Raw genomic sequence first — 10590 nt, forward strand, 5'->3', positions numbered from 1 at the left:
GGGGGAGGTAAAGGGGGTGTTTGTTACCAAACACTCAATTCCCACTTGAATTTTCATTTTTCCAAAAAAAATCAACTTCAAAACATTATAATTTTTTTCACTTTTTATATCACATCAATAATTTTTTAACTATTCAAATAAAAAAAAGTCACTACAATATAATTTTTTTTTTTTTCACTTTTCCATACAAATTCTTTCTACTTTATACCATATCAATTACTTCTTGCTACTACTCAAAAAAAATTCAACTCAACAATCTTTACCAAACAATTCCGAAGTTATTGAAGATGTTAAAACCCTCCTCATTTTTCTTTTCCTTTTTAATTTATAATAGTTTCGGTGGAAGTTCTTGATTATTTTTCAAGCTAATAATACTTGACAAATATTTTTTTCAATTACCACTCAAACACCACAAGAAGCAGAGAAAATATCATTCAAAATAACAGAAGATGTGTTAGGCAATTTATTTGGGACTTTTAGGTGGGTGCTGATTTCTGCTCCCACGAAAGTCCCACTAATAGCCTTTGTTCGAAGTTCGAACTAGGGATATTTATTTCTTTTTACTTTTTTAGATATTTATTATTCTCTAGATAAGGGAGTTGAGATGTACATCCAACATGTTGAGGGGTATCTTCCTGCGGTCCTCATACTGTAATATAAATTAGAAAAGATGTTTCAGGATCATTCTCATGAGTATAAAATTATACAAGTCAACTATAGTCCAACCTATTTAATTAAATATATTAAACTCTTCAATTCTAACTCAATAATTTCTTATTGAGATCATGTCAAATTTAAGAGTCATAAAAATTTGTCAGCCCCAAGCTATCATAGTCCAAAAGGGTAATACTAAAATTCAAACTCATGTCCCTCTTTGAATCTTCCTAAAATTAAATATAACTTTTAAAATCACAATTAAATATATGATAAATTACTATTAAATTTTGATCTAATGGTAATTTTAAAAGTCACGTCCATTTAAAGAAGAATAAGAGAGGACCGGACTTGGGTCCTCCTTGATAGCATTACTCAGTCTAAAAATGAAGTGAAACTATGCACCTCTCAATTTAAAACCAGGAAAGAAAAAGGAGTTGCCAGTTTACAACACTTACCATCAAACGATCACACCATTCACCAGGAAATGAAACACACAAAGCAATATCAATGGTTCTAACCAATACGTAATGACTTAAATACAAATTAAATCTGCTCAAGTTCACTTGTAATTAAAGAAAGCCATAGCCAAAACAAAACCCAAGACAACATTTCACTTGTCTAAGTTGGCTGCTCAGCGCTTTCCACCACCACCTCCAATTTTAGGGCCCTTTGGGGCAGCACCCTTGGACAAGTTTCCCTTGCTCTGAGACTTCTGAGTCTTGGCCGTTGTTTCTGCCTTCTTTGCCTTCTTCTCATCCTTGGTTTTCTTGATCCGTTCCTTAATTTCACTGCAGAAATATGCAACTCTTCAGCAGACAATCATATAAAATAAGGAATTTAATCACCCAGAAGGGGATTTACAACTTGGGTGCATGCTTCGATCTAAACCAGAAGTCCAAAAACCTTCTATCTGTTCTCTGAAAATCTTTTACAATCCTAGCAATCTAATGCTATTCACATGTCACCCTTGGGAAAAACAATGCTTGGAACCCCAAAAGCTTTTAAAGTTTATTATACCTCTATTAAACATAAGGGTATTAATCGCAATACCTAAGAAAATTAAGTCCTAACAGCGAAAATGTATGCCAAGATATGACATATATACACTTTACATAAGGAAAAAAATAAATTATATGTAATAAATTAAGCACAAATGTTTCTTTTTCATTACAACCATTTGAATGTTGAAAAGTAACACTATTTTGTAATAAACAATCATGACATTGTAAAATTTCTAGCAAAGCAATATACCAATAGTTCAACTTGATTAGCTTCAAAAATAACATTTTTATGGCAATATTTATTTTGTTATCTTGTGATGTTTGTCCTTTTTTTGATGTAGAAGAATGGGATTCAATTCTAATGGGTATAAATCTACGAGATTCATGTTAATCATGGCCCTCCCAAACACAATTTTCTGGCTCCACTCCTGGCAGACAGATGATTGGTCTTTCTTTTTTATACTTACACAAGAGGTCTTATTATCTTTTCCACCTCCAAATTGAAGGAGGGGTAGTTTAATGGAAGGGAAGGAAGCATACCGGAGAGCAGCTTCCCGAGCGGCATCTCGTACTTCTGGTTTCTCAGCTCTCTTTTTCTGGATAATTTCCAAGGTAGCTCCAACTATGGACCTAGAGTATGGCTTCTTGGTGGCACGACGCCTCTTCTTCACAGTCTCGGCCGCTGCATCCTGTGAGTCATGTGAGAGTAAGAATATAAATCACAAAGATGAATTGTTTTATCACAAAACAGAAGGAAATTCCACCTTTTTATGTTGCTTTCTGTACATAGCTGTCCAAGTAAGCTTTGAAGGCTTCAAGCGGTTGTGGAAGTACCTCTTGCATTTTGAGTTGGCAAACAGGAAAACCTGAAATAACCAAACAAGGTGATAAACATCAATCACGGTGCACAAAGAGGAAAAGAAAAGGAGGGAGAGAGAGAGAGAGAGAGAGAGAGATAGAAGAAAAAGGAAACTGAATGCAGAATCCTGAAGCTTGGCAATGGTTGTTTAAATAAAAAATTAACCTGAGAATCTGATCTGATAAATCTGATACCCCTACCAGGGTATATCTTGGCACCGCTGAAGCGGCAGAGTTCAGTCCTGAAAGATCAGCATTAAGTACTGAGCATATACATTGAAATTCTTGTAAAATTGAGCTGAAGCCATACAAAAAGGCATGAATGAATAATACATGTTGGACAAAAAGGGATAGCTTATGCTTATTCTAGTTACCAATAAACCATAGTCCAGGCTATGACTTAATGTCTTAACATTAATTAACCATTTCTCATCATCAATAGAGCAAAGCTTGATGTTATGATTTCCATCATTTCACAGTAACTTTTACATTTCCTCTTTTTTCTTTTTCTTTTTTTTGATAAGTATTTCCTCTTTTTTCTTTTTTTAATATGAGTACATAACCTTCACGATATATCATACTGTTCCTTTAGCCACTGCCCTCTACATATGGCATGTTATAATTCAAGAAATCATTCTATGCAAAGAATAACATAGAAAAATAATAAATGAAAAAAAAAAAAAAGAATTGCCAAAATAATCATAATACTGACATTCCCCACCAGTTTACAAAAGTTTCAGTTTAACCTTTTATACTTTCTTATCTTTTTATGTTAACAATTCAACTGATATATTTTGATTGCAAGAAAGTACTGCATCCTAAGGAGAGCAAGGTGAAACCTGAGTCAGAAATGTGTTATCATTCTAGACTTATTCGGTCTTCTTTGCTGAAAATTCATTACTTAAAGCATAGTGTGAACAAAAAAATTGAAATACATGCAAAGCATCCATATGCTATGTAAGGAAACCAAAAATTTAGGCTGCATTATTTTTATTTTTATTTTTTTCTGAAAATCAATATTCTAATGGCAAAAACATAAATCATCTCAGGCTTATTTTGCTGAAGAATCTCGGTCGGTTACCAAGACACAGGTAGTGAAAAAATCAAAATTTCACCAGCAACCAAATAAAGCATCAAGGAAAAAGGCGCTATATAATATTATTTTTTCAAAAAAAGTAACCAAGATATCATTAAAAGCATAAAGCACCCTATGTACACAGAAAAATATACAAGAGAAGTCACCTAACTAGTAGGGGCAAAAGCGCTATATAATATGGAAACAATGTATCCTGTAGCAAAAAAACCCAATTACTTGAATTCTTTTTAAAATGAGCCAATCAGGAAATCTTTGTCATTTGAAATTTCAAATGAAAGCTACCTCTAAACAATATCGCCACAATTAACTATTTAAGAATTTATAGAATAAAAGACCAAGTCTAAACTAGTATGTCGAGGCCATGCAGATGACGCTCTGGAATCCTAACACCCACATAACTTATTCAACTGTGCTTCTTTTGTTCTTCATTCATTTCTACCCCTTAGCACATCCATCTAATACCAACCTCCATCATCCCACCAGCTCTCTAGGTAATCCTCAACAAAATAATCCCACAGAATGAAACCCCCTCTAGGAAATGAAAACAAATTTTCAATATCGGATACCAAACTCTTGTCTACCCAAGACATCCCCACTCCCTCGTCAAAATCTCTCAAGTTGACTTCAAAAAGAGAGAACACCAATAACCAACAATCAGAATGATAACATTTCTTCAGGGAAGAATCATTTGCACACTACCTGTAAGCCCCAAGCAAACAAAGGTTATCTAAATTACACACGAATAGGAGTATGTGGAGCAAAAAGCTATGAGGGAATGGTGCAAGCCACAAATCCATGAAAAAAACACCATCTCTCCATTTGATTAGCAATAAAAAGCCACCAACCATATGCCTATGATAGTCTACTCATTATCTCTTACATACCATAACAAGGTTCACAAGGTTAACACATTTAAATCTTTAAATCTATAAGACAGTCCACCATTCAGACTATTCATAAATTTTCAATCTGCCCTGCATGAAAAACCAAGCTCCCCAAGCTCGAGATGAGACCTCAGTTAAAGGCTCAGGTCAACGTCAAACCATTTCTAGATGTCCAACCCAAGCTCAACCAACCTAACACTCAACTCAGCTTAGCTCATTGACAATACATTCACCTCAAAGCTATAAAACTAATTAAACATAAAAACTCCATTTTAAGAACAGATCCAATACAGAAAATAAGTTAATAATTTGTATTATTCACAACAACGTGGCTTGGACCACGACCACACCCTCCATCTTATTACAAAGGGAGGAAGAACCAATTGAGCTAAAGCTCATTAGTAATAATCCAATCCTACGTTATCACGATCTAACTATTGAAACACAGTGTAAACCAATCATAATAAATAAGTATTAGCTAATAGATAAATTTATAAATAAACATCAATGTAGGGGGGAAATCCTAAATAATAAGAACGTGACCCTCCATTTGGTTGCCGAGAAAATACGAGACAAGAAAAGAAACAGAAACATCGAGTCCGAAACATACCATTACATTTTCCACTTGGGGCGATGTTTTCATTTTCTCAGGGAAAAAGAAAAACAGACAAAGAAAACAAACAAACGAGACATATCGGACTCAAAACAAAGAATTTTTTCCCAATTTTTCTTTTTCTTTTCTTGTTCACACTTCCTCGGCAAACAAACAGAGTAGGAAAGAAAACCGAAAGAAACGGGAACATACTTGAGAACCATGGCTGTTGCTCTGCTGCTCTACGGCTTTACTCTTCGCAGAAACCCTAAACAGAAAATCGAAACCCTAAAATGTAAGTAGGGTTGAGGTGAAAAAGGCTGATAAAATTGAAAACGAGTGGCCCTTAGATGATTGGCTATAGGCCCAACTGAACACTAGCAATTGGGCCTAGAGACACTCATGCAGTCTTCATTCCAGAAGGCCCCAAATCTTGCAGGTCCAAAGTGAGTTTTTTTTTTGGGATAAATTACTCTTCACCCACCGGTAATTTTGTTTTTTCAATTTCTATCACATTTAAATCTTAATTTTTAAATATTTATTACGTGATCACAAAAAAATAGTAATAAAAAAGTAATGTTATTTATACAATTGGTAAATGACTGAGATAACATGGCAATTAGGGATAAAAAGACGGATGGTTATTAACCATCCACTAACGGCCTAACCACCTTTAGAAGCGGTTGGAAAAAACCACTAATCGCCTTTTAATGTATATATATATATAATGACGTCATTTCACTTATAGGCTTTTAAACTTATATGTTTTTAGCCCTAGCCTTCATTTAGCGCAGCACGGCATTGCCTCTCGACTCGAGCCTCTCTCGAAATTCATCTCATCTTCCTTAATACCTCAACAGCTCAACCCTTAATTTTGTCATTCTCATTCAACGCCGCATTGCCCCCCTTGCCGGCTCGCCGCACTGCCTCTCTTTTTCTCTATCCCTCTCTCCCCAAAGCCATCTTATTTTCACTATCATTAACCAAGGAGCTTCTTCCTTGCTACAAGACCTTGCTCTCTCCAAAACTCTTAAACGACACGGTAACTTTTCAGATTGCCTCTCTCATTTCCTTTTTTTGGTATCTAGGTAGGGAAACTAATTTTATTTTATTTTTTATTAGGGGTATCCTCCATTCCCTATAGCTGCAATGTACCTCGTTCGCTGAACGACTGGCCCACCAAGGTGGTAGTCAAACATTCCGAGCGCAGTGACTGCATGCCAAGAACCAAGGACTAATCCCCTAGCCCAATGTCCGAAGTCACTCTAGGCATTGACCTTAAATCACAGGCAGATAGTCAGAAGCCAATGACGACCCCCCCTCCCCCCACACAACCTGGGTGGTTGGCCCCAAGAGGGAGTTTGCACCCAGCAGGATTCGAACCTGGGATCAAAATAGAGAAATGCCCTACCGTCTTAGACTCTAACCAACTGAGCCAACCCATTGGGGTTAGGGAAACTTATTTTGCTTCTACGGATCCATGATATATAGTTTCTGTTAAGTAGGTAGTAATCCCATAAAATGTTGATGGTTTTGTTTTCACTTGACTGTCCTCATCGTAGGTAAGACTTTCAGTGTCATCTTGAGCAAATTTTAGTGGTGGAAAATTGAAAATCTATGAATACTTGAAAAGTGGATTGCGAGAAGTTGAAGTGCTGATAGGGCTATTCTTTTATATATTGTGATTTGAAGCGGCCATCTCAAATGGTTTAGAAATACATTATAGCTTCTAGTAACTAAGAGAATTGAGAAGTGAGCTATTCTTTCTTTTTTTTTTTCTTTTTTTCTAAAAGAAGACCCAAAAACATTTGAAGTGAGCCCAAAAAACAAGTCCAACATCCAAAATAGGCCCAACCAAGTAAAAGCGGTTAGTGGTGCTGTTGTTGATTAAATAACCATTAACTGTCAAAGGCAGTTGCGAAGGCAGTTATTAAATTTCACCAACCGCCTTTTCACCCTTAAGATCGGTAGTGAAAATCATTCATTGATTTTCAAGTGCCAATTTTTACTTTCATATCATCTATCTATATGATAATCGTATAACAGTCTACTGAATAACATTGATCATAATAGAAATACATGAACATGTGGTAATGTGATAAGCTTATCACAACCTTATGCTTAAGTATAATGAAAAGTGAAGGAACTTTAATAATAGGGATATATTGAAACTAATCCTATTAGGAGAATAACGGTTCAATTAATGTTAATTATAAAAACATTGCAACTAATCTTATAGTTTAAGATTAAAAATTCAGTTTAACTTTTTTTTTTTTTTTAATTAAATTGATGAAAAGAGGAGTTAATGAACCCTATTAAGATGTCCAATGGGAAGTAATGATAATGAGTAGCTAGCAAGCCAATTTGCACATATGACCAAGAAAAATAGATATTACATATTTGACTTCATAGCCTGGCTTTAGTTTTAAATTAAACCTGAATTTTATATTATTCCAAAATCAACTCTACAGTTTCAAAATTGTCACAATCTAGATCCTTGGAGAGTCTCTGTTTAGGGGTGTAATTCTAGACCGGTTATAACCGGCCAAGAAACCGTAACCGGACACCAACCAGCTCCAGATAACCGAAAAACTTGTTTGGTACCCAGTTATTTATAACTGGGTAACTGAGAACCCGAAGCGCCGGAGCCGGTTATTAGGTTCTCCCACCCCCAACCCCTAGGGTTGACTTCAGAACACCAACTTTGTCGAGAGGTTCGGTAGCCCTGATTTGGAGTAAAAGAACTCGAAACACTTCAAAAATTGGTGGACACGATCTTGTCGATGATATCTACAAGGTGGTAAACTTTACGTCAATCGGATACAATGAAAAATATTATTATTTTTTGATAGTGTGGTTCGATCTTAATAATCTGCTACCTATCAAGGTTTTTTTGTTTCTCGATCTGTTTGGCAGTAAATTTAATGAGCATGCAGATAGTCGATGCAATCATGTGGACGGGTGGAATGAAGTATTTAGTGTTCTTTTTCCACCCCCAACCCCCTATGTTGACTTTAGAACACGAACTTTTTTGTAAAGTTCAATAGCACCGATTTGGGGTAAATGAACTCGAAACGCTTCAAAAATTGGTGGACACGATCTCGTCGACAAGTAATAAATTTAATCATTTAATTAATACTTTAATACTCTTTTTATGAGTGAGATCAGGACCTTCCTATTCAAGAAAAATCTAGATTCTATTTGCTATAGTGTTTGAATTTTTTAAAAACAAATCAGATTGTATCTCTACTTTTTTTAATTTTATCTTAGAAAATCAAATTATTTAAACATTTTTTCCAACTTTATTTACTTTGAAATTCGCAAACTAAATTATAATTCAAGTCAGATTTAAAAGAATAAAACACTCAGACGTGTCATTAAGCTTATAAAAAAATGTAAATTTAATAATACTTTAACTCAATGTGAAAGTGAGAGAATAAAGTAGGTATTGACTGCAAAAGAAGATGTATATACATAAATCCCATATCTTCAAAAAAAGAAGGAAAAAAGAAATCCCAAGCAGCGCTGAACCACAGTAGAAAGCCTTCCCCGATTGGCTTTTCCTCTCATCAAGTTGAAATAACCCATTCGCCTTGCCACTTTATGGTATTGGCCAGCTAGTCCATTCAAAACTGCCGACGACTACGAATGCTGCAGAGATTCGGAGTCGGAATAATCTTGATGGTATCCAACTATCCATCACATGAGCTTAAAAGAGCAGATCGTCCCCAAAAAGGTAGAGAAGCCGCTCTACGGCCCAGCTGGGCTGGTCCCTGGACCCGCAACTCAAGACCTGGAATTGTGAGGAAGTCAGTAAAGGAGCCCTGCAGAGCGGGCAGTTCATGTGATTATCATGATCACGATCCACCCATCTGTCAATGCATTCCCTGTGGTAGACGTGGCAACAGTTCCTGAGCTCCCTTACCTCGTCTTGCATGCTTAATTGGTTCAAGCATACGGCACACGTGTTCAAACTCCTATTCTCCGGCAGTCTTTCTATGACATCTCTGAAGGTAGTCAGTATTAGATTGTCTCTTATCATCTGGGAAGAAGCAACTGTAGAAGGAGGAAAGTCTGCCTCATCAGAGGCTGAGGAGAGGCTCCTATCTCTGGGTCTGAGAGTCCAACACAAGACCCATCTCACCGCTGCAATTATAAGAGCTGCCTTGTATAGTAGATGAGTTACGGCCGGCAAACCCGCGGACTCCTCCACAAAGAAACCCATTAGAGCGCGCACACGTAAAAATAAGAGACCGAATATACAAGCAAACAACCAGGAGATCGATAAGGAAGAAGATCGAGAGAAAAGGGGGGAATTCACAGGAGCCTTGTGCTCATTTTTATAGACGTCTAAAAGAAGATGCGTAACAAAGGAGTCATTTCTTTATATATTTATTTCTTTTTCTTTTCGGCTCTGACTGTACGTGCGAATAAAGTGTCACCGACCATAGTCATTGGCTCACTTCCGGGTGGGCACATGATAGGAGTAAGCCACAAGGGCAGTGGGTCTTTATGATCAATTATTAAATTATATTAATCCATGATAAGGCTAAAGGTAAAGCAGCTGCATGCATGGGATAATGGACCTTTAGTTTGGTATCGTGCTTTATCATCTGCCGTCACCTCTTCATATCCTCATCAGCTTTTGATACACACCGCAAGATTGTTAGGTGGGGAACAGAAAGGAGTCATCATCATCATACCATCTGCAGTACTCCTCACTTGCTTTTCATGATAAGTCAGAGTGACGCCCTTTACATGTGCTATTCTTACCGTCTAAGTCAGATCCCACTAATGCACTTTGATTTCCATTATGATGACGAAAATCAATTTAAAATATAAATTCTAAAGAGTTTTTTACAAGACATGGTTACAGACACCATATTTCATAGGCCTGGGCCCATGGCATTCAGATTTCTGCAGTTAGCAAAATAGAATACTGCTAATTTTGCTCATACTGATCGAGCTTCTGGTGGGAGAGAAATGATAGAGGGGACTTTTAATCGGTTTCTCTTCATCTTTTCAATAAAATATATAATTTTATTCATTAAAATATACTATTTAATTTTTTTTTAAAATAAAACTGTATTTTTTATTTAAAAGAAGGGGAGGAGAGCCGGTTAAACGTCCCCCTCTATCATTTCTCGAAATATAGCATAGTGGCCCGGGCGAAACAAGTGAAATTTTCTAATTTCACCACTTGGGATTGGCTTCCTTAATTAAGTTGGCATGCCACTAAATTGCATAAAAAACAAGTCCTTTGCAACATTGCAGACAGACAGCCGAGGTAGGTCTTGGATAACATCACACTGATTTGAACATCTTGGTTTATTTAGTTAGTTTCCTTTGTAGGCAATTAGCTAGTTCTATAAAAGGAGAAATGATGGAGGGGGACCTTTAACTGCCCCCTCCCCTTTTCTTTTTAATAAAAAATATAATTTTATTTAAAATAAAAATAAAATAATCAAAAAGTACACTTCGTGAATGAAATTGCCTTTTTTA

The 10590-nt window shown here is 36.1% G+C and overlaps 2 protein-coding genes across 2 annotated transcripts; both read right to left on the reverse strand.

Moving 5' to 3' along the window:
- Positions 1-1041: 1041 nt before the first annotated feature.
- On the reverse strand, positions 1042-5427 carry LOC133880590 (large ribosomal subunit protein eL24-like). The gene is made up of 5 exons (XM_062319576.1): positions 5302-5427; positions 2683-2758; positions 2423-2524; positions 2199-2347; positions 1042-1445 (listed from the first exon to the last, which is right to left on the reverse strand). The coding sequence occupies exons 1-5, from the start codon at positions 5310-5312 to the stop codon at positions 1289-1291; spliced, it is 495 nt and encodes a 164-aa protein (XP_062175560.1). The 5' UTR covers positions 5313-5427; the 3' UTR covers positions 1042-1288.
- Positions 5428-8517: 3090 nt separating this feature from the next.
- On the reverse strand, positions 8518-9435 carry LOC133880088 (probable E3 ubiquitin-protein ligase RHA1A). Its single transcript, XM_062318968.1, has one exon. It carries the CDS (start codon positions 9311-9313, stop codon positions 8798-8800), a length of 516 nt encoding a protein of 171 aa, XP_062174952.1. The 5' UTR covers positions 9314-9435; the 3' UTR covers positions 8518-8797.
- Between the last annotated feature and the right edge of the window lie 1155 nt (positions 9436-10590).

This window comes from Alnus glutinosa, chromosome 10 (assembly GCF_958979055.1).
Source record: "Alnus glutinosa chromosome 10, dhAlnGlut1.1, whole genome shotgun sequence".
NCBI classification, from domain to species: Eukaryota; Viridiplantae; Streptophyta; class Magnoliopsida; order Fagales; family Betulaceae; genus Alnus; species Alnus glutinosa.

Bases quoted from the DNA above. Each gene is read 5' to 3' on its own strand.
- LOC133880590 (XM_062319576.1), bottom strand. The intron at 2,525-2,682 runs GTTAATTTTTTA...TGGTTATTTCAG, and splicing joins TTATCAGATCAGATTCTCAG to GTTTTCCTGTTTGCCAACTC. The intron at 1,446-2,198 runs GTATGCTTCCTT...ATATTTCTGCAG, and splicing joins GCTCGGGAAGCTGCTCTCCG to TGAAATTAAGGAACGGATCA.
- LOC133880088 (XM_062318968.1), bottom strand. From the start codon at position 9,313: ATGGGTTTCTTTGTGGAGGAGTCCGCGGGTTTGCCGGCCGTAACTCAT.